Here is a 23688-nt window from a genome sequence, read left to right on the forward strand (position 1 = left end):
AAAGAAAACCGAAACGAACTATTCTCCTGGTCACCAAATACTTTACTGGTGGTATTATTAATATTTATGAAAATATCCCTTTAGTATTCTGTAGTAACGTACTATTCTGTGATTTATGGGTTATTTGTTATTTGGAAGAAATATAGGTTATATTTGAAAACGTTGGAAAATGGGGTTTTCACTTCGAGGTTTCTGAAAAGCAGTAAGTTTTCCTCATTTAAGAAAGCAGTTTTGCTATAGCATTCCGTCCCAATAATCGTGCTTGATTTTCACTTATTAATATTATTATTTTTGTTTGTAGGTACGTGTAACTTACCTATGTAGATGAATTTTTGTATTCATATGTACAAATTTACTAAGACTATTATTAGTATGACCTAAGTTAGAATAACGACATCACTACAAAATCGACATGAAATTTTAATAATCTTCACCTAATACCATTTTATCTTTATAACACTTATGTTTAAATGTTTGCAATAAGGAAAATGGTGTTATTGATCTAATATTTGCCTATACATAAATGATGGTTTTCTACTTTATCATTTTATAGTCTTTTGTCAATTATGTTGTACTCTAACTACAATAAACAGCCATTTCTTGACTTGTTTTTTGCATGAGCACTAACTCTCAGTTATTAATCTTTTTTTTTTAGGTGATAATGGGTTGGCAACTTGAAATTGCTAAAATGGCAATGTACTTGGCATTTCCTGTTACCATGTTTTATTATTTCAACCAACCACAATTGTTTGAGGAGTGGGTGGTGCAAACAAAGCGAGAAATATTTCCACCTGAAAATGAAGAACAAAGAAAGCAATTTCGTGACACTTTCAGGTATATACAAAATAAAAATGCTGGGTTTGGGGCCAATGCAGAGCAATAAACATCTTTAACATTTATTGCTAAATAAAAATGTAAACATTGCTACAATGTGTTGAAATAGTTATCAATGATTGTTATTAGACTAGTTTTAATATTCAGTTTGGTTTTATTTGATTAGCTCACCATAATCACTGTGATGACCAGTTTTTTCTACAAGGCGCTAGAATTATAGTGCTATTTACATTACCACAAAAATAACATTAAGTAAATTTTTGCTGACAAATTTCTTGGTGATAACATTTTCTTGACTTGACGTGACAATTCACACAGTACTGTGACCAAGACTGATTTAGATTGCCCGCAATTGTACGAAATTACCGCAAAAATCTCAAAAACCTAGTAAATCACATATCAAAACTTTAAACTTGTTGCAAAATCACTACACAATCTGGCGAAGTCCCGAATAGAATCAACCGTCGACTCACAGCGCCCTAGAAAGATAATGATTATTTTGCTAAAGATGATGGTGATGAATGGGATGATGGGATTTTGTCCCAATGACAATTTAGAACAGTTTTCTGCTTTAGCAGTAGGTTGGAAATATTTTTCTTGAAGTAAATGTGACCTTTGGTAGATGCATAGGGTTCTGATGATGTTACTCTTTTTTTTTGTTAGCGATCTGTCTCATATTTGGAAATGTGTTAATTGGTATTTATATATGGATGATAGTTTGAGATTTGTAATTCAGACTCAATATTTGGAACAAAACTTAAAGATGCACCATTTGGGGAATGAAGAATTTAATATTCAGCAAATTTTTCATACATCCTTGACTTATTGGTGTTGCAAATTAAGAAACAAGAACTTTAATAACTGAATTTGCTAAAAACACCTTATTTAGGTTTGAACAGAAAAATATCTTGTTTTGGATTTTCTTAAACACATACTGATTTGCATTAAGTACTGTCACAAATGTGCTATAATGGTGGTTAACAATTTATTAAAGGTGGAGTATGTAGGAAGTTGTAGAACAATCTTTTGGGAGTATTGATCGGTTTACCATTACCAACTACTCATATCATTCACAATATCTCTTAAGTCAAAAATTAATTCACTAACTAGAAGTTTTAAGTTACTTAGTCATTTTTGGTTTTTATCTGCTTGTATGAAATAAATACTCCCACTGAGGCCGGAATTGTTGTTAGTCCTAAAAGCAATCTTTGCCGAAACGCTAATGAAAAAATCCCTGAAAAAAATGGCGCTATAAATTGTGCAATCAGCGGCAAAGTTTCGAACGCGCTAATTATTTTTCCCCTGTCTTTTTCATTGGCCCTGGTTGTGATAGCTTCTGTAAAGGTAACATCCACAAACGATTTGGACATGCTTATCGCAATCATGCAAAGTCCTATTACGTAAACTGATGGCGCCAAACTTGTACCTAAGAATGCTACCGTCATTATTAGGCTGCAAGTCATTATAATGTAGTGATCGTTCATTTTAGCAAGGCGGTCTTTCAACTTCATCTTCAAAATTCCGGACAGAATTATAAAAACGGAACTAATCATAAAAAAGTAACCAGTGCGACGTCCTTGTATTCCAAACTCATTCAGTAGAAATAATCCAATATTCGTGGTTAGCCAAGCCAGGCTCACCTCACTCGCTGCTTTAGTAGCAAAAATATCGCCATAGTTTTCCCAATCTATATTTTTTAAATTCATAATTGCATTTTGTAATTCCGTTATCGATTTTCTCAGATATGGAATATCTGAGGTTTTTTTATTGTTTGGTTTAATAATAAGATCATTGGGCAATTGAGCCAATACTGTTCCTATAACACGAGTATTTTTATTAACCCATAGGTTTGATGTGCGTATTAGACTTACCGGCAGATATTGCATATGCAATAGAAACACATAGGAAAATAACTGTAAAACCATACTTAAGTTCACTGATGTACCCACTTATACCAGCGGATAGTAACATAACCAACCCTGTGAGTGGTAACAATTTTTGGAAAAATAGTTTAGTTTCTTGATCAGATTTCATTACATCTGTAACGGTGGCTCTTAAAAGAATATTTACCGGACTGGCAAATGCTAAAAAATCAACATTGTATTAAAATTATTATAATTTGTATTCCGAATTATCCAACGTATTGAATATTCCCAAAAAGGTATAGAAGAAAACTATAACAAATAGGACACTGAAATAATATTTAAAAAAAAAGCAGTGACAAAAAGTCTTCATAGTACCTCTGTGTGAGGTAATTACTTAGCGGTATATTATTTATATATTGGAGGGACCCCATTTGTTAAAGGAATGTCCCGGGATGTAAAGGAAGTAAATGTAGGTTTAATCTGAATTAATCAAAAGTCAGATATTATTAAAACATGAACCAGCATGTCATGGTCAACCTTATCAAACACTGCGAAAGTCCGTTTCAATAGCGTGCACATCACACCCTCTCCTACAGAGCCTCAGAAAGATAGTCCTTAAAAAATAAAAGACCTTCCAGGAATTAAGCTATATTGCTTTTTCATAAAATTTTGGTATGTAACAATGTGTCTATAGTTTTCTATGCGGTTTTTTACTTTCATATTTCTGGATCGTTGTTATGAGGTTCAATCAAGGTTAATTTTTGATATTTTAAATGCTCCAAATTGAAACGATACTGGAGAGGAAAAAAAGTTTTTCATCAATATTTTTTTATTGACGCGCTCTTAAAACCCATCTTATGATATGTCAGATATTTTAAAATTGCATATTGTTTTATCTGATGTATTTATTAAAACAATGCATGTTAAGAACTTTTTGTGTAACGCAAATATATAAGTATTTATTTACTAACCCCTGTGTTTTGGTTGATATCTGTCACGAATCTACAAGTCCGTGATCAAACCTACCTGCCATTATTTTTCCTACGAACATAATCAAAATGGAAGGTGCTGAGGCCAATATTAAATTTGCCAAACCTCCGACTAGCAAACATCTTACGAGAATTGCGCGCCTTCCCTTGGTATCACTCAAACTACCCTATAAAATGGAATCACGTAAATTCAAAATTATTTTTTTTTTTTGATAATTTTGATAATACTTACTACTATGGGATTATTTAATAAACTAACAAATGCTGCGCATGAATTGACCATGCCTTGTGTAAACGGCGATCCTCCGAGTGATTTGATGTACGTGCTAAAAATCGGTAATGGCATAAACACGCAGAACACATCCTGAAACATATATATCACCTTTTAAAAGGCATGAAGGTTGAGTTTGAAGCAATTGTTTGATAGAAAGACTGAGTGGTGGTTATGAGAATTACTACAAGTTTCAGGTAAAAAAAATATACGAGTTTTCTATCAAAACGTCGAATTCTACAGTCGCAAACTACAATAACTTAGAAACTTACTATACTTGTGAAGAAGCCTGACATATAGTCTTTATAAACTGCGTGCATTATGCAGTGTGGGCATTTTTTATTTCGCATATTATAAAATTGTTTTTTCTACTGCCTACTCTAAAATTTTGAATTATGCACAAGGGGGTCACTTTAGAACGTTAGCTTCATTATTCACTGTCACGGGCCACTTCGGGTATTTCCGGTACTTTAGTAACGGGTTTGGGAGCGATTTAATATTTTCGATAAATTTAAAACACTGGATGGAATTTTGAAGTTTGACAGTTCTAATAAACACGTCACTCAATGATAGTCCGCTGCGCTCCGCTCGTGCCAAATGAAACTTCTGGGCCGCCCAGTACTACATTTAAATAAATTTGACAATTATTTGGCATTCAAAATTAAATATCTATGACGGTAGTGCATTATCTTAATTTTGTGTACGCAACTTATTTAACTTTAAGTGATTATCCATAAGCCCGAAAATAGAATAGGAACAGAGTAGACAATAAAAGCGGAAAAATTGAAATTACCAGTTTTCAATTTCTTTTGCGGTTTTGAAGTCTTTTTTAAATTTTATGGTATCTTCTTTTCTTCTATATTTTATACTGGGATATGGTTATCAGTAGACTAGGTCTTATTTGACTACATTTTTATGAAAAAAAAATTATTGCAATACAATCTGCAGTTTAGGGCGGGCAGTTCTCCCCCTCTCAAAATAAAAAGTAGTAAATAAAGTACATTAAAAAAACAATTTATTATTGGAAACTTTCAGAAAAAATATATAGAAATGAGATTTTTTGTAAAAATGTTTTTTTCTATTAGTTTTAAAATGTATGTTTTTGTACATGTCGAAAAATGTTTCATTGCTAATATTTCGAAATCTGCAACTTTTTGTTTACAAAGACACGATTTTTTTAATGCCAAATATAATAAATTTATAAAAATACGATAGTACCGTTTGAAAAAAAAGACTCAACGATTTTTTAATTGGAGTTTTTAATGTTTATTTATTTTTAAAATAATAACAATCACTCGTCTATAAATAAATCAACCCTAAGTATATAACAAAGGTTTTCAGTCAAAGAAATCGATAGAAATAGGTATTTAGGCAACCACACGTCACTTTTGGCATTAAATTTAAAATATATCAGAAACTGCAAAACTTGGGTATAGGTTTTTATATATAAAATACATCTAGAAAGTTCCAAGGAATTAAAAAAAAACTTTATATATAAGCGTATTCTCTTTAAATAATATATAAGTGAATCCAAACAACTTTTTTTAAAAATTAATTTGATCCACTCGAGTACTCAATATATATTTTGTAGAACAGTTTTCGCTAGGCTTCGGCTTTGGCGTCTTTGAGGTCACAAAATTATAATGCGACCATTTATATTTAATATATATATATATATATATATATATATATATATATATATATATATATATATATATATATATATATATGCCTCGCATGAACTTACGAAACGATGGACTTACCAGGGCAACCAAAAAAAATAACGCCTTCATTGTCACAATTCTCTCATTTTTAAGAGGTAGGTACTTTATTATGCACTATTTACGAGAATTTATTTACTCGTTTTAAACGACACCGGCAAGAATTTTTTGTAAAAAGTATTAATTGGTTACGAGTGTTTAGCGTAGTCGCTTATCGCACACGATAAAACCTATAAACCAAGTGGAAAAATAAAATTTCAAATTCACGCGATTATGGTTTGACGAAGTTGTATACAATATAAATAGAACGCAATATCTATGATTCGCTCAAACATTTGGTTTTCGAACCGTTTCAGGTACGTTGTAACCGCAAGAATGTGGTTAGCAAATTAAACGTCAGATGATCTCGCCGATATGCATGAGATAGATGTATGCGCAGTTTATTAGCGCAATCCAGTTCGATTAGATAAATTGCACTGCTTCAACCAAAAGCATCACCAAAAACGTGTGTGTAGCGGCAGTCTTCAAGCGAATTCTTCATATTTTTATTGAATGTACTAGTCAAAGGCCAACGCCAAAAATTCATTCAAGTCTGATTTGGCTTATACTTGCAAAAACACTCGAGAACAAAAGCCGTACAATAGTATTATATTAATTATTATATATTATATATATTAACATATACAACAACACTTCGCTGTTCGTTACTTGGGAAGAGGTGTTTTCAGTTTAGTGTTGCTTAGCTTGCTCATAATTTTACAGCAAGGGACTAGTCTTCTTCTTGTAGATTTTACCATGCAAAATTAGGACAAGTATTCTACCGACTGCGCGTCTGTTTCGGTTTAGCTGAGGGTTCTTTGCAGCATCATTTTCTACTACTCATGAAATTTCTAATTTGTATTGATTGTTCAAAAAACAAAAATTCGTTCGAACTAATTAACAAGGTTAACGACATTAAAATTCCGCCTAAGGCAATTTTCTAGTTTCATTTGACTTCCAAAATCTATTTCCTAGCATTCCACCAATTGAGGTAATAAACATAATAGACAATATTTTCACTCAGAGACAAGTCAACCCTATCATAAAACCAAACTTGCTAGATAGTTTAATAGTTTGTTTAGACCTAAATTGTTTTGAATTTTATGGTCAATTTTATATTGCTAAAGAAGGATTAATTATGAGGAAACCCACTTAGTCCACTACTTGCAGAAATTTTCATGGACAATACATAAACATCCTCCGAGCAAAGGATTTCTTTGGTGGTTTAGATACGTAGATGATGTTTTTGCTTGTTTCACTGGAACGGAAAGACAACTGCAGTCGTTTAACCTTTCGGAACTTTCCTCATGCACACAAAATGACTGCCTATTATGCTTTTATCCACAGACTGCTTAATATACCACTTTCCACAGAAAATACACCGAACCCAAAATGCATAAAACAATAAAAATCTAAATTTGTTCTTAAGATTGCTTTTAATGTTGATATGCTCCAAAAGGTGATAACTGGTTACTCATGGGTACATGGTTATCACGTCTACACCAAAGCCCAGTCGTCCCAATGGAAGAACCCAGAATCGCCAAGACCGGAAAAAGCACTTCAAGTTCAATCAAACTTTGCTTGCTTGCTTGGCTTTGCTTACTGTTTTCTTTGATTATTGTGGCGTAGTACATCAAGAGTTCTTACCACAAGGTCGTACGGTCAATAAAGAGAGTATTGCTGAGTAAACTGAACACACCGTAGGATTTTTTTTAAAAATAATAAAACTAAATCAGGAAAAACTCAAAAATTCGGAGTCTACAAGTTGAAACGTGCTCACGTGTATTCTGGACAAACAGGTAGAACATGTAAGAAACGCATTAACGAACATAAAAGGGCGTATAAGAATAAAAGTTTGGATTCTAATTATGCAATTCATTTAAATTCAGAAATGAGTTTGACGATAATTTTGATATTTTACATAATCAATCAAAAAGCAAAAAAAATAAATTTGTTAGCTGTTTTGTTGTCAAATTTGTGCCCATTCATTCTATTTTTGAGATACTGACTCGTTTGTTCAATGTACACACTATCGCAACCCGAACATGGAACTTCATATACTATGTTACTTCTTTTTTCATCTGGTATTTTTGCTTTAATTTTAGAGAAAAATTGTTTTTGCAAATTGTGACCCTTATGACCTATTTTGACGTCATGTTCCTTTAGAATACCTTGGATGGTTTCGGATAGACCTGCAATGTATGGTAACGGTATATATTTTGTTTTATTGTTTTGAAATTTGTGATTATGTTGAAGACCGTTGTAGAATTTATGAATTCTTTTTTTAAAAATTTTGTCTACTAGATTTTGCGGGTAACAGTTTTGTTTAATTTCGTGCCTGGCTTTTCCTAACGCTTCATTTCTAAATTCAGGATCGGACAGCATAATTGCCCTATCTGCCAGACCAATTACAACAGATTTTTTTTTGGGCGATGGTGTGGTTCGATTCAAAATGTAGGTACCTAGTAGATTTGCTTTCTTTAGTATACCAACTCGTTTTTATACTATTTTTACTGCGGTGCAAGGTCAAATCTAAGAAATTTATTTTGTTTAGTTCCTCTATTTCGACTTTAAATTGTAATTTATGGTTAAATTTATTGAAAGGAGTCTTGTAATGATTTGATTTTGTTTTTTGGGACCGCAGTAATAGAGTCATCGACATAACGGAAATAAAAGGGTAAATTAAAATTTAGATTTCTGAAACTGTTTCTTCTAAAAATTCCATAAGTTTCTGGGCAACTACACTTGAGATTACCATTCCCATCGCGCAGCCTTCTATTTGTTTATAAAACGTGTCTTCATATTCACAATTTTTCTCTAAACTTAAAGCAAAAATACCAGATGAAAAAAGTAGTAGCATAGTATATGAAGTTCCATGTTCGGGTTGCGATAGTGTGTACATTGGACAAACGAGTCAGTATCTCAAAAATAGAATGAATGGGCACAAATTTGACAAAACCAACAGCTATTCATACACACTGTAGTGAAACTAAACATTCATTCGATTTTCAAAATGTAAAGATACTGAAAACAGAGCCTAATACTAAAAAAAGAGAACTCTACGAATCGATAGAAATTCAAAAAAAACAACAATCCATAAACTTTAAAACCGGCACAAAAGTCGTTAGTATAATTTACCATACAATTCTGATCTAAATATAAAATATAATCTAAAAACTAAATAAATAAGGGTAGCTGGTATAAAATTAAATCTAAAGTAAAAAATGAAGTAAATAAATAACATCGCCGGGGAAAAAAACGTACTTTCGTAGTTCTGCTTCGCATGCCAATTGATATCTCAGTCCGCACGATAGATTCGCAGACACGCGCATGCAAATTGTTATTGTCAATATTTACACCGTTTGTATTTGTTTTACAATTTTATATCTACAGTTTTATTTCGTGCCGTCGTGTGTTGTATCTAAATGTTTTTATTTCTACATCGATTTTAAAATTAGGGTAAGTTTTATTGTTCTCGCTCTCGTTGCCTTGTATAAAACCCAGTCAATTTTTAAGATATTTTTGAAAAAAGACCGAATACACCGGTCGAAACGTTAAATAAATTTATTATGAATTAGAAACTTTCTTCTTTTGTTTTACGTAACGGACCATAATATATACCCAAGAAAAAAGTCTTTATTATATATATATATATATATATATATATATATATATATATATATATATATATATATATTGTTGCTGAAACAGCTGTCTGAAATCATTATGTTAACAATTCCTCACGTCGATTTTTCATTATAATTAATTTCTCGAATTGAGTAAAAAAATTTTAGGAGTGTATTTTATAAAAAACTATTCACAAAAGTAATACAACCTAATACAAAAAATGTTCGTATAACAACTCAGATCTCTAAAATCCACTTATGCTGATGACGGATGCCTTCTTTATCCTTTCCATGTTGGGCTTCATGGGTGAATCCCAGGACTGTCTACTGGCCGAGGCAAATATTGCATACAAAGTCGATGTAATGACATAAACACCGGCCGCAACAAAAAATATTATTTTCCACGAAGATCCGTCAGTCTAGAAAATAGATTCAAATGTGCTACAGAAAATATATATAGCCCGAAAGTTCACTATACAGTTGGTCTGAGATAAGGATATCAATGGCGGGGATATTGGAAACCATGGAGATGATTATCGTTGCCACCTTTAGAGCTCTACAAGATAGCGTTGAGAGATTTCGGCAAAATAGAAAAGAAAAAATCGAAACATCGAACTTAAAATCTCTTAACGCCCTCTTGTAGAGCTGCGAAAGTGGCCTTTATTTTTGTATATCTTAAAATAAAAACGAAATCGGCAAATTTTGGTTGTTTTTTAGCGTATCTTCGGAAGTGATAGGAATTTTGTAGTTTCGTATCGTATGGTTTCCAATACCCCCATGATATCTTGAGACACTGTATAGTCTACAAGTATACAAGCGTATTTTGGATTAATGTGATTGGACTCGATTACTCACTTGGTCTTTAACGACAAAATTCACCATTAAAGGCGAGAATATGGCTATGGATTGCGACACCCCATTGCTAAATCCTTGCATAATGCCTGAAAATCTTGGCGAAAGGTCGATGTGGTTTATCGATGCTCCACATAGAGTCGATGCGTAACAGATGTAGGCGATCGCAAGCAATAGAATCGATAAATAAGCTTGATCTTTAGTTATAAATCCGAGGACAACAAGGCAAATAGCTTGTCCGTAGCATCCTAAAATGATGGTTGTATGATAATATTGGAGTTATTACTAAATAGTCCGCTAGACCAACATTAAACGCAACATATTGCCAAACTAAATTTTTTGGAAAATAATTTTTGTTAAAAAATGAATAAAATTATACAACATTGGTATTTCTTAATAGTAAGCTAATGATTAAAATTTATATTTATTGGTATTTGTTTGTCAATCATGTTTTGTGTATTTACTTGTGTGTTAGAATGTTATCGAGTTTGACTGCATTTTAAGCACACATTGCATCGAACAAATTTCGTAAGTCGATAAATATATACCGAAAAATATATTTTTATCAAAACGATATTACACCGGTATGCAGAGGATTGACTCATCATTTTTAATAATGAAAACAAGTCCTTGTCTGGATCGGCGATAATTAGCAGCGAACCTGATAGCCACGGGTATATTTTATATTGCCAAAGGCACATCAATATCGAAATACCAAAAACACATTTTTTTTTCATTGGATTTCGATCGGTGCAAAGCACTTGTTGACGCATATAGATCTGGGATTTATCAATTAAAATATTGAATCATATCAAAGTAGTAAGTTAGTTAGATAAGAGTTATTACTAGGTTAATGTAGCGCAAACATGGCTTAAGATAAGAAACCCAAAATTATGGCGACAGAAACTCCATAGCAGCTAAGTCGCAACCAACAAGAATTTTGAAAAATATTTTAATAACTCTTCCATGAAATCGAAAGACAAACATTTTGAAATTTATACAGAGAGATTCATTACGGAGTGGCAATACAAAAATATATTTGCATATGGAAACATCACATATATCTTGCATACTGCAATTCCTCCTAAAAATATTTATATGAGACCGCCATTTTTTTTTTATCTGAAAGCCACATTATTGGAAAAAAATCTTCAAAATTTGATTATTTTATGGTAAAGCTGTTAAATTTAATTCGATTCTTGAAAAATATTGTATGCAACGCGTGGAAAATAGCATGTTTGTGGCAGTCGGCACTCTAGCAGCTCCCAACTTCCTGTCGAGTTGAAAAATTTTTGTTTCCAACAAACAAATATACACTTTTTACATTAGTTATACAAATAGCTATTGTCTAAAATATTACAAGCACAAGCGCGCCGAATGGGCTGGACCCAGCTCTGGCCCGGTCCTGCCTAAGCTCCAGGAATTCCGGCGTACACAGAAATCGGAGCGATATCTCACACGCTGCTGCTTAAGAAGACAACTCGATTATTCGACCCCTATGGTGCAGGCGTTGCGAAAAGAGAAAGCATTGCAGCGCGGGAATATAATTAGCATTTAGTTAGCGACTTTGTTAATTTGGATGAAGTAAATTTTAAGTTCCGTTTCACACAAAGCGACTTGTTTAATTTCACCGTCGCATTTGACAAACCCGAACAATTTTGTGTAACAATGTAACAACGTAATTGCCCAAGGACCTGTTTTTATCTTTGTTTTGTTTTATTAATCGGATAAAATATTTGTAATTTTCATATAGATAATCGGAGTGGAACGTCGCAAATTTAACATATTTAATTGCGATTTCATCTATTTACCTATTAATTACTTATTATTATTATTATTATTATTATTATTATTATTATTATTATTATTATTATTATTATTATTATTTACCTATTAAAGTGTTAACCAAATTTTTAAGTAGCTTACCAAACACGTGAAAAATTCTCCTCGCATTTAGCGTAGTTAGTTTTTTTTTTTCTGACAAAAAGTCCGCAAACTGCCCAAAAGCGATACCGCTGACCATACCCACTGCCGGAGGTATAGCATTTACCACGCCGTTCTAAAAATAATTCTGGATACAGTTTTACCGGTAATGCTTTCGATTTACATTATCTTACCGATTTTATATCAAATTTCATGACCTTCGTTAGATAGGTGGGAATTTCGGTAATCAGCATATTATACCCCCACGCGTTCCCAATGTTAGCCACGACAATTGCCCAGAAATGAATGCACATAAAAATCTTCATCCATGGTGGCGACCCCTAAAATGTCTTTATTAAAAGTGGGCATCTATGATAGTCCGATGGCTTACTTCCGAATCATGTTGTTGCCCTAATGACAATTCGATATATCTTTGCTCTTCTTTGCTAATTCCTGGGTGAGCTGCTGGGCTGCTGTGTCCAAAGAACAACCACATAATACACCATGAGACTCCAAGCGCTCCGAAAAGGTAGAACGAGAGGGGCCAACCCATCCACGATGAAGAAACGTAACCAGTTACTATTGATGACAGAATAGTTCCAAAAGTAACACCTACAGGAGTAAATGTTCTGTTGTCGTATGTATGAATTGTCGTTATTACTCTGAATACCCGAATATACAATAATGCTTAATCTTGATCTTTCTTCGGTCGGAGCCCATCTTCCAAGGAGATTATGCGTTGAAGGCCACAAGAATCCCTGGGACAACCCTTGGCCAATTCTGCAAATTATAACTCCCATCGAGCCCAAACTGTCAGCGGCAAGCGGAATCATTGTGAAACAGATTGTGTTGATTACATAGGACCCCAGTAGGAAATATTTAGGACCGTATGTTTTCCCAAGATAGCCTGCTAAGACTTGGAGAACGATGTAACCCCAGAAAAACGACGACAGAATGACGCTGGTGTTGTCCCAGTCATAAGCCTGAAATTTGTAACTAAGATATTATTAATTTGGAGACTGAAAATATAAAAATTTAAAATCTTTCGAATAAAAGTTTTATCAAGAAAATATTCTCGAACTAAGAAGCTGCAAATAGCTAAACATTATTAGCTCAATGTTAAAAGTTTTCGACCAAAATTAATTTTACGCCGGCACATACAAATTTAATCAATTAGTAGTTTGCTCAATTTATATCAATAAAATTAATATTTCAATTTTTGGACAACCTTGAAAATAAATTTAAACAATTATATATTGAAAGTTTACCAAGTTGTATTTTAATACCCTTTAAAACAATTTTATACATTATTATTACTATGTCGCTTACCGGTACGTCAGGGTTGGGTGATGTAGTATTATCCGTCATTGCCACTATAGCAATGGAAAGATTCGTTCTCATTGCAAACGCAACAGACATGCAGACAAACATCAGAGAGACTTGAATATGTCTTGAGCCAAATTTAGGACCTGTGAAGGCATAAAATCTTGATCCTCGTACTTACAGATACTGCCAATTTACCTCTATTATCAAATATTCGAAATACGCTGGCTCTGTGTCCAATTTCATCTTTGTCTGCTGCCTTTCCTTCTTCTGTCGACATCTTGATTTCCTCTATATGCAAATTCTTTGCTTCTTTTATCTTCAAAAGGATTAGATTTTTGGGAGCAGACCTTGAAGGGCATCGGTACGGCTTGTATTATTTATTCATCTTTATACTTGACCGAGTGGACATAGCAAATAAAAGACTTTATAAAGGTTTGACTTTTTATACTTTATCCTAAGTTTTCAAGTATCGCGGTTATCGTTCTTTGAAAATTAGACAATATGCGCTTATCTAATCAGAATGATGTTGTATTTGGTAATGATTGGTGAGACATCAGAAAAGTTATGGAAAAAACCAACAAAACAAATTCAAACAGCGAGGAATCCCTCCGCAATTGCGCTTTTGCAAATGGCCTTCTTGCTTTGCCAGTTCAAGAAAGTCACTGAAAAGTAGAGGCGTGAAAGCGGTTGCTTGAAAACCCTTTTTTTTATTCCATTTATTTTAAAATTGCAGCTGTACAAGCTCACATTTTAGAACGGTTCCAAGTGATATGGTCAGGTAAAACGTCCCGCCTTTGTTAGTAAACTACTTGGATATATTTTTGTGTCAAGGAGTGGATTTGCTTTATTAATATATTGTTATTCTTTTTAAGTTTCTTTGTGGTAATCTATTTTCTGAGATATTTATGTTTCGTCGATTCAGCTCCCTAACTTAATGCTTTTGTTAGTAACACATTTTGCCATCCAAAAAAAAAAACCTTTCTTAACACTTTATACCCTCTCTCAAAATGTTTATTGTGTTATTTTTTATTTAGGTAGATTTCTAGCTATTCATTATAAATATCCTCTTAAGTAACAACATTTTTTCTTTTTTTCCTACTCTTCTTGATGATCTAAAATGTTAAAAATCGTATTTGTATAAAAAATTTGGAAACATAGTGTGTAGTGAGAATACCAGAATCAATATTTTTCGTCGGTGAAAAGGTAAAATTGTATTAGAAAAAATTGGTATCCAAATAGATTTCACTATAGAAACAGGACTATTAAAAGTTATTAAAAATCCTGCCTAGGCACTATGTTGGTTCGGGTTGTTCAAAAATGGGTAAATAATATACATTATAGGCAGGCGCTTAGGAATACAGAGTAAAACTTAAAGGTGTGCCTGCAATGCTGAGCTTAACTGAAACTCAGTTTAGCTATGAACTGAAACTAAGTTTCACTTAAGCTCTGAAGAAGAAAACATGATTGTTGGCGAAATTTCAGCAAGTTCGATTCACCATCAACCGACGCAAAAGGAATCCAGAAGATTTGTCAGTGTCAACATTTAGATAAAGTTAAAACCTTTGCAAAGCAACGTTCATGTCCAAACGATACATATACCGCATTAAATGAAAAATTTTGAGTACCCACTTGATCCATGTCCTCGAAAATTAAAAGTATATTACTGTGTGATTTCAGCCGTAATCTATGTAATTATCGCATGAATGCAAAAGTAATTTCTATTAACCTCCCCTTGCCAATGGATCTGAATTCAAAGTGTAGTAATAATTATTATTGATAAACAAATATTAAAGAGGAAAATGTTCTAACATTTTGTAAATTATCCGAGAGAACAATGTGCGAAGGGACGCTTTTGCGCGTTGATCCCATATTGATCTTCCGCTGAAAGAGATGTTCTGAACCGCGGTCTAAAATGTAGGCGTAACCAATTGCTGCAAATATCACAAAAGAAAATGCATTACTCAGCACCAAATCACTTATGGATTTACTTGGTGGCTATATTTGGTTTCACCTATTATCATGAAGGTAAGTTTTAATTTTCCTTCGTATCAAAAATAACCATAAAATATAGGAACATTTAAATTTATATTTTGATTTATGCAAATTGTAGTTATCTACACAGGTGTTTGATAACTAACTAAAAAAAAAGAAATATATAAATATTTGGCACAATTTAAAACAAATTAGTAGTGTCCGATAACTTATTCTGAGAACAGCACTGAAATTCCATGCAATAAGTATTACAGAATCACCATAATGTTCGCTACGGGCATTTTTTTTTATTTGTAAGAGGTGGGCAATTATCGAAACATTCGACCTGAAAACGCGAAAACGTGAAAAAAGTCTTTGGATACTTTTTATTGCCGTAGTTTTTTTTATAAAGAAATTTTTATTATTTGTTTAGTGTTTAATATAAATACTTCCATATAGTTTTTCTTTTTATAAAAAAATTCGAGATACTAAAGATTTTTGCAGGAAAAATCTAAGTGAAAAACATGTTCACATAAAACAACTGTAGAACCTTTCACCATAAGGAAATCAATTCCAATACGGTTTGTCGCCTTATAAATCAACAAGCTCTTTTAATAATAGAATTTTTAATAATAGAATGCGCGATTAAATTATTGCAAATGAAAGTGTTCGATAGGTACGTCTCATTATGTGAAAGATGTTTGTGCTCCGTACAATTTAATTGTATTTATCGAATAAACATAAGCTTCAAAACCTAATTATGTATTGGGAAGGTATGTGCAAACAATATATGTTATAGTGGCAGCCGACATTAAACACATTGAAGCCAATCCAGATGCGAAAAGATTATACGATGATCTCCTCAGCAACTATAACAGATTGATTCGACCAGTGATCAACCACACAGAAACTCTCACCGTATGGCTAAGTCTAAAACTTTCTCAACTTATCGAAATGAACCTGAAGAACCAAGTTATGACAACCAACCTCTGGGTAGTACAGGTAATTTAAATAATACGGCACATGTCGCCGGCTGTAACAATAACAATTTTGTAGAAATGGTACGATTATAAACTCCGATGGGACCCGGAGGAATACGGAGGGGTTGAAATGTTATACGTACCCTCTGAACACATTTGGCTTCCGGACATCGTTCTGTTTAATAAGTAAGCACAGTACGCGGTGTTTCTCAAAATATTCCTGTTTAATAAAATGCATATTTCGATAGTGCTGATGGAAATTACGAAGTTACCCTTATGACAAAAGCCACATTAAAATATACGGGAGAGGTAGTTTGGAAACCTCCTTCGATATACAAGTCATCCTGTGAAATAAATGTGCAATATTTCCCTTTCGATGAACAAAGTTGTTTAATGAAGTTCGCCTCGTGGACTTATAATGGCCTCCAGGTAGCATTTGGTGTAATCTTGCTTAACTGCACCTGATTGTAAGTATTTTAGATTGACTTGAGACACATGGAGCAACAAGCCGGGAGTAATATAATAAAAGTCGGTATAGATCTTTCTGAATTTTATTTATCCGTGGAATGGGATATTCTAGCAGTACCCGCCACAAGGAATGAGGAGTACTATCCATGCTGTCCTGATGAACCCTATTCTGGTAGGATATATCTTTTTCGTATACCATTTTCTTTGCATGGCATTGAACCGTTGGTCACATAAGACTCCTTCAAAGAAACGCAAAATAAAAAATATAATAATATTCCTTTCTAGAGCACCAGCAAGGCAGGCACTTACATATTGTTGAAGATTGCTTTCAAATCTTATTCTCGTTTTTATTCCAATCGAACTAATAGCCGTAAATATTCTACCTAAATATCTAAATAACTCACTGTGTAGATATAAATAATCTTACGTTGATTTTGACACCCACTGATTGCGGTTTGAACATGTTGTGATTAATAATCAAAACTACTTTTGCAGATATAACGTTCAAAATTACCATGCGAAGGAAAACCTTATTCTACACAGTTAATTTAATCATTCCGTGTGTGGGAATAACATTTCTTACAGTGTTAGTGTTTTATTTGCCTTCAGACTCAGGCGAAAAGGCAAGTATGATCTATATTATATCAATATGAGTATATATGTACAATCACAATATTTTAGGTCACCTTATGCGTCTCAATATTACTATCTCTCACAGTTTTCTTCCTGTTGCTGGCTGAAATCATTCCACCTACCTCGCTGGCTGTGCCATTATTAGGGAAGTATCTACTATTTACTATGATACTTGTTACTTCATCCATTTGGGTTACTGTATGTGTGTTAAATGTTCACTTCAGGTAAGACTTCAAAACGTAATGTATGAAATTGTACTTGGTATTCTATTAAGTTGCTTGAAAATTCTATAAAATTTCTAGTCTTTAAATTCACTTCAATATATATATATATATATATATATATATATATATATATATATATATATATATATATATATATATATATATATATATATATATATATATATATATATATATATATATATATATATATATATATACAGTGTGTCCAAGATAAGGATGCACAGCATGGGGATCTCGGAAACTATAAGAGATACAGTGTCGGTTAAATTAGACAAAAGTTGCGCATTTTGATACCGAACAAGATCCCGTTTTACAAATTTGAAAATTCCAAGCCGTTCCGGAAATATCCGAGAAAAACCGAAATATTGCGATTTCGTTTTTATTATTTTTTAAAGCTATTTGAAAAGATATGAAAAAACGGAAAACACTTTTCCATTGGCACTTTTTAATCTCTCCAAATTGACGTTAACAAATTTTCATTACAGCGTTTCGATTCCATGGAACCACCATCAACTTTGATTTTTCTTATGGGACGGAAAAAAAGTACACACAGTATTAGGTTGTGCTTTTCATTGCGAATTCAACGATGTACGATACAATACGGTTACTTATGTTTTTATCCAGAAAAATGGCTTTTTAATACATTTCAGCATTTAAATGGAGTAGGCCATGACAAAATGACATCCAGTCAATTTCAATGACACATTAATGTTATTTGTCTTTGTTATCAGTCGATCATAAGTTTATTCCTTTAGTTATTGTTTTTGTATTTTTATTGTTGTTGTCTTTTTCTAATTTATTTTGTTCTACAATGGAGGGAGGTAATTTTACAAACGAAGAAAAATGTGATATGCTGTCTTGCTACATCTGATGCCAAAGAAATTGTGTGGAAGCCGAGCGTATGTATTCTAACAAATACCCAGAGCGGAGACAACCTGACAAGATATTTTTCGGCGTTTGTTATTTAATCTGAAAGAATATGGATCATTTAAGAAGCCTGCATTATCCCGACAAAAACCTTCCAATGAAGAAAACCAATACATTGTTCTACAATCTGTTATCGAAAATCCACAAACTTCTACCAGAGAAATTGAAGACCAGAATGGGGTAGCTAAATCTACAGCTCAGTTTATTTTAAGGAAAAATGAATTTAAGCCTTACAAATTCAGAATATGTCAAGGATTAAGACCGGGTGACGACGAACGACGTAGACATTTTTGTGAGTGGTATACCAGGATGTGTGATGTGAGTTTTAATTTTCCATATAAAGTGATTTGGTCTGATGAAAGTATGGTGACCAATAACGGTATTTATAACAGGCGCAATACACACTATTGGTCGCAACAAAATCCACGTGTTAATAGGCTATCCAGACATCAAGTTCGCTTTGGGTTTTATATTTGGTGTGGGATTTTTGGTAGCAAGATTATAGGCCCTATTTTCTATAATAATTCCTTAACTTCCGAGCGGTACCTTGACATCTTGAGGCACGATTTAGAAGATGCCTTAGATGATTTACCGCTAGGCGCTGTGCAAGGCTGCTGGTTCCAACAAGATGGTGCCCCAGCCCATAACTCCAGAGAAGTTCGCCAATATTTAACTGAACGGTTTGATGGAAAATACATTGGGACTTACAGTGAAACACCTTGGCCTCCAAGGTCGCCGGACTTAACTCCCTTGGACTTTTTCTTATGGGGGGGGCTACATAAAAAATGAAGTATTCAAAGAATGTTTTGACAACGAGGAACAATTACGTCAATCAGTACGAGCAGCGTTTAATAAAATTACTCCTGAAATGTTAAGTCGTGTTTTGGAGTCTACCGTGAGACGGGCGTACTTATGCCTAGAAAATGGAGGTCATTTATTCGAACATTTGTTATAGAATTTGTTTTTCATTAACTTGTTGGATTTAGTTGTTATGTTAAATGAACAGTTAGAGTTAGTAAATAAATAAACACATTAACTCGAACTTGTCAACCATTTTCTTTTGCCTTTCATCGTTCGGATCTCATGGCCTACTACAATAAAATACTAGAAATGTATTAAAAAGCCATTTTTCTGGATAAAAACATAAGTAACCGTATTGTATCGTACATCGTTGAATTCGCAATGAAAAGCACAACCTAATACTGTGTGTACTTTTTTTCCGTCCCATAAGAAAAATCAAAGTTGATGGTGGTTCCATGGAATCGAAACGCTGTAATGAAAATTTGTTAACGTCAATTTGGAGAGATTAAAAAGTGCCAATGGAAAAGTGTTTTCCGTTTTTTCATATCTTTTCAAATAGCTTTGAAAAATAATAAAAACGAAATCGCAATATTTCGGTTTTTCTCGGATATTTCCGGAACGGCTTGGAATTTTCAAATTTGTAAAACGGGATCTTGTTCGGTATCAAAATGCGCAACTTTTGTCTAATTTAACCGACACTGTATCTCTTATAGTTTCCGAGATCCCCATGCTGTGCATCCTTATCTTGGACACACTGTATATATATATATATATATATATATATATATATATATATATATATATATATATATATATATATATATATATATATATATATATATATATATATATATATATATATATATATATATATATATATATATATATATATATATATATATATATATATATATATATATATATATATATATATACATATTTATATATATATATATATATATATATATATATATATATATATATATATATATATATATATATATATATATATATATATATATATATACATATATATATATATATATATATATTTTTGAAACCATAGTTTTTGGAAAACGGAAGTGCAGAAACTTTGGTCACATTGGTTTTTAACTTTCTCTATGGAAAAAGTTAAGGCGTCCACACGCTCCATAGATAAAAAGTTTCTTCAAAACTTCATTTCAATAATATTTATATCCATTTCAAATCTTTTTTCTTCGCGTCTTAAATCTTATCAATAAAACATTTGTGTGTCAATCCAATGATTAGTGTGAATTTTTGATAGATATCTAAATTAAACTTACAACATTTTGTTAGTTGTTAGCATTTAGGTAAATCAACATAACATGTGTATTAAAAACGCTTTTGATGTTCTATGAGAATATTTGATAACAACCAGGGCGTTTCATTTGAGAAAAATTACTTTTTTCCTAGCTTTTTTCCAATTTTGCATGAGACGAAAATTAATTAATATTTTGGATAATTAGAATACTAGAAATATTCAACTACTCTAGCACTAAAAATTTAAATTATACTCTATTCTAGCCTAAAAATATGGAGAATATTTCAAAAAAAAAAAATCAGCGGAGAGAAAAATTGCACTATGTACAGTATAAAATATTTCATAACAACATATCAATAATAATAATAATAACTATTAAGAGGTCCATAAATTTTTAATTTTTCAGATCACCGTCGACACATAAAATGTCTCCCACGTTCCGAAAAATATTTCTTCAGCTGATGCCGAAATTATTAATTATGAGACGCACCACATACACACTGCCGGAATACGACGACTCCCTACCGCCCCGTGGCTACTCCAATGAAATCGACATCCAGTGAGTGCGACCTGTTATAAAGTTTATTAATTGAAATTTATAAAAATAATATTTAGGTTAAACATGAACGAACCGTTCACTACGGATTTCAAAATCGCCACGAGAGAACCAAGCTTTGCTTTGCAAAACTCTGACCAAGAAGAGCTCAAAATGAAGCCTCACTCTTCCAGTAAGTTTCAATATGGCGACATTAATTGCATACTAATTGTAATGTTTAGTGGGTGGATCGTCAGCTAATTTTGCACCCAAAAATCTATCCGCCAACGTGTTAACAGCTTTGGAAGGAGTTCGTTTTATTGCCCAACACATCCGAGATGCGGACAAGGATAATGAGGTGCGCTTGTTCGGTTCATTTATCGGATAAACCTAAGTTTGCTCTTTTTCAGATTATCGAAGATTGGAAATTCGTTTCTATGGTACTGGACCGATTCTTCCTTTGGGTTTTCACATTGGCTTGCATCGGAGGAACATGCGGCATCATTTTCCAAGCTCCTTCACTTTACGACACTAGAATTCCGGTGGATCAGAAACTGAGCGAAATTCCTTTGAGCAAAATATTTCAAAATCAGTTACCACTACCTCCTGGTCTTCCTCCCTCTTAAAAAAAATATTATTGGACTAACGGTCTAACGAACATTTATCGATCATTGTTATCGTTCGCATAGGATCAAATCTAATCGGTAAAAAGCACTGGTAACTAAATTGATCAAGCCAAGCTCTGGAATGTGCTTTGATTAAGAAAGTGTTGGTAATTGTAATTTCGAAGTAGAATATGTATTTTATTGTACAATATCGACAATATGTTTCATTTTCAACGATAAGGGAGGGTGCGAATAAATAGACGGAGCGAGACAGAAATACAATTATAGCAAACTGAATTTGCCTTTCATTTAATTGAAAAAGAGGTTCAAAATATCCAGTATGGTGAATACTATAACGACTTTCGCATTATTAAAACTCATTGGAAGAAAAGGTGTTTAGTTGGAGTAACTCTGCAACTTTATTCAATAACCGTATATTTCTTTTTCAATGCTCGGATCATTCTTACACATCCTGAGCATATTCTCAGAGCATCCTCGTGGTGTTATCAATATTTTTCGAATTTTCGTTATACAACACCGAATAGTTTCGAATTTCATTTGTTTTTTTGTAGAGAAAAATCGTCTTTAACATATTAATATAAATCGTTTTGATAATCGTTAAGATCAGAAAAATCAAAATAAAAAATAAAAATGGATAATCATTATTTTTATCTTTAACATTAATGAGATGCCAGTTTTCAAAAGTTTTTCTAATTTACTTAGTTTAAGTAATCTTCAATAGAGCACGTGTTATGTTTAGTAAGGCATGGATCGCCATTTTTCATTATTTGTTTTGACGTCTTTGTTAAGTCATTTTATATATTATTAATATGATTGTAAAATATACTTAGGCGTGATTAACTACATTATTTATTTATAGTATTCGGCCAAATGTTGAATGTGTTCTAATTCCCTCTTTTATTATATAAATGTTTCCTTACGTTATAAAATAAATTTTATTTTTTAAATAACCCCATGAAAACGTCTAAAACCGTTCTTCCGTGTCTTCCAATCCATTCTCTACATTTATCGTTGAGATAGTCCGTTACTCGAGCAACATTGTGGAGGTGCTCAATTTTGTTGAAAAATAATTTCAGCAGCTTCATTCAACATTATCCACAAACTCCCTTCAGTATAATTAATTCCACACCAAGCATTGACACCCAGAACGTTTCTTCAAAATATTTTTCTGAAATTTCTGTAGACTAATAATGTACGTTTTTCTTTTGGGCACCATTACCGTTATTTATGGTCTCTCTAACATAACCGTAGTCTTAGTGCCTCCGTAAGATGATGCAGTGTCATGATTTTTAAAGGATGTCACTTGTTTTTCTTTAAAATTGTCCAGATTTTCCCAAAACGTTTATTCAAATCGTGAACTCCATCACATACAGAATTTAGAGGGGCCTCTGAAAAATGTAGCCTAATTATTACTAGAAAAAATCCCCCAATGGCGGTGGTTCTCAATAAACTTTTTTGGAGACGCCCTGATTCGTTACCAGTATCAGAAAACAACAAAAATCATTGGTCGTCTCAACGAACAGCGATTTTTGAAATACGGAAGTATTTGTAACGTTATAAATATAAGACTATTCGGTAGTTTAATAATGGCCGTATTATGACCTACGGACAAAGTGTTCGAAGTGTTTTCGGAGCGCGAGCATTGAAGATGCCAAGTGAGATTTTGGCGAAACGTCTGCAGGATTCCAGTCGGATGCAAGATTTGCAGGATTCCAGTCGGATGCAGGATTCCAGTCGGAGTTCAACGAGCGAACGGATGATATCCCGGAATATA

At 32.8% G+C, this 23688-nt stretch overlaps 4 protein-coding genes across 6 annotated transcripts; 2 read left to right on the plus strand and 2 right to left on the minus strand.

The window, feature by feature from the left end:
* Positions 1-57: 57 nt before the first annotated feature.
* Positions 58-980, plus strand: LOC132700571 (protein PET100 homolog, mitochondrial). 2 transcript variants are annotated; one of them, XM_060667980.1, is made up of 2 exons: positions 58-202; positions 656-980. In XM_060667980.1, the coding sequence occupies exon 2, from the start codon at positions 662-664 to the stop codon at positions 881-883; it is 222 nt and encodes a 73-aa protein (XP_060523963.1). In that variant the 5' UTR covers positions 58-202; positions 656-661; the 3' UTR covers positions 884-980. The 2 variants fall into 2 exon arrangements, with proteins under 2 accessions (XP_060523963.1, XP_060523964.1); XM_060667981.1 differs by having other exon boundaries at positions 158-301.
* A 144-nt stretch (positions 981-1124) lies between these two features.
* On the minus strand, positions 1125-6084 carry LOC132700570 (tetracycline resistance protein, class H-like). Its single transcript, XM_060667979.1, has 5 exons — positions 5723-6084; positions 3921-4052; positions 3726-3855; positions 2706-2918; positions 1125-2650 (listed from the first exon to the last, which is right to left on the minus strand). The coding sequence occupies exons 1-5, from the start codon at positions 5750-5752 to the stop codon at positions 1959-1961; spliced, it is 1197 nt and encodes a 398-aa protein (XP_060523962.1). The 5' UTR covers positions 5753-6084; the 3' UTR covers positions 1125-1958.
* Positions 6085-8658: 2574 nt separating this feature from the next.
* LOC132700572 (acetylcholine receptor subunit beta-like 2) lies at positions 8659-22823 on the plus strand. Of its 2 annotated transcripts, XM_060667982.1 has the most exons (12): positions 8659-9178; positions 14929-15471; positions 16217-16419; positions 16474-16583; positions 16646-16826; positions 16878-17037; positions 17361-17488; positions 17547-17722; positions 21160-21312; positions 21369-21481; positions 21531-21646; positions 21699-22823. In XM_060667982.1, exons 2-12 carry the CDS (start codon positions 15399-15401, stop codon positions 21912-21914), a joined length of 1629 nt encoding a protein of 542 aa, XP_060523965.1. In that variant the 5' UTR covers positions 8659-9178; positions 14929-15398; the 3' UTR covers positions 21915-22823. The 2 variants fall into 2 exon arrangements, with proteins under 2 accessions (XP_060523965.1, XP_060523967.1); XM_060667984.1 differs by lacking the exon at positions 14929-15471.
* LOC132700573 (putative inorganic phosphate cotransporter) lies at positions 9522-14922 on the minus strand. Its single transcript, XM_060667985.1, has 8 exons — positions 13642-14922; positions 13450-13589; positions 12791-13103; positions 12512-12732; positions 12315-12461; positions 12124-12256; positions 10201-10445; positions 9522-9764 (listed from the first exon to the last, which is right to left on the minus strand). Exons 1-8 carry the CDS (start codon positions 13721-13723, stop codon positions 9591-9593), a joined length of 1455 nt encoding a protein of 484 aa, XP_060523968.1. The 5' UTR covers positions 13724-14922; the 3' UTR covers positions 9522-9590.
* Positions 22824-23688: the final 865 nt, after the last annotated feature.

This window comes from Cylas formicarius, unplaced genomic scaffold, assembly GCF_029955315.1.
Source record: "Cylas formicarius isolate icCylForm1 unplaced genomic scaffold, icCylForm1.1 PGA_scaffold_4__25_contigs__length_36172078, whole genome shotgun sequence".
Taxonomy (NCBI): domain Eukaryota; kingdom Metazoa; phylum Arthropoda; class Insecta; order Coleoptera; family Brentidae; genus Cylas; species Cylas formicarius.

What these genes read in the sequence shown, in the direction of transcription:
- LOC132700571 (XM_060667980.1), top strand. Translation starts at nt 662, where the DNA reads ATGGGTTGGCAACTTGAAATTGCTAAAATGGCAATGTACTTGGCATTT.
- LOC132700570 (XM_060667979.1), bottom strand. Translation starts at nt 5,752, where the DNA reads ATGAAGGCGTTATTTTTTTTGGTTGCCCTG. An exon ending in TATTAAATAATCCCATAGTA is followed by an intron (nt 3,856 to 3,920) that starts GTAAGTATTATC and finishes TCCATTTTATAG; the next exon opens with GGTAGTTTGAGTGATACCAA. An exon ending in CGTAGGAAAAATAATGGCAG is followed by an intron (nt 2,919 to 3,725) that starts GTAGGTTTGATC and finishes TTGATTTTTTAG; the next exon opens with CATTTGCCAGTCCGGTAAAT.
- LOC132700573 (XM_060667985.1), bottom strand. Translation starts at nt 13,723, where the DNA reads ATGTCGACAGAAGAAGGAAAGGCAGCAGACAAAGATGAAATTGGACAC. An exon ending in TGAAATTTGATATAAAATCG is followed by an intron (nt 12,257 to 12,314) that starts GTAAGATAATGT and finishes AATTATTTTTAG; the next exon opens with AACGGCGTGGTAAATGCTAT. An exon ending in GAGAATTTTTCACGTGTTTG is followed by an intron (nt 10,446 to 12,123) that starts GTAAGCTACTTA and finishes CCATCATTTTAG; the next exon opens with GATGCTACGGACAAGCTATT.
- LOC132700572 (XM_060667982.1), top strand. Translation starts at nt 15,399, where the DNA reads ATGCATTACTCAGCACCAAATCACTTATGGATTTACTTGGTGGCTATA. An exon ending in CCAACCTCTGGGTAGTACAG is followed by an intron (nt 16,420 to 16,473) that starts GTAATTTAAATA and finishes ACAATTTTGTAG; the next exon opens with AAATGGTACGATTATAAACT. An exon ending in ATGCGGACAAGGATAATGAG is followed by an intron (nt 21,647 to 21,698) that starts GTGCGCTTGTTC and finishes GCTCTTTTTCAG; the next exon opens with ATTATCGAAGATTGGAAATT.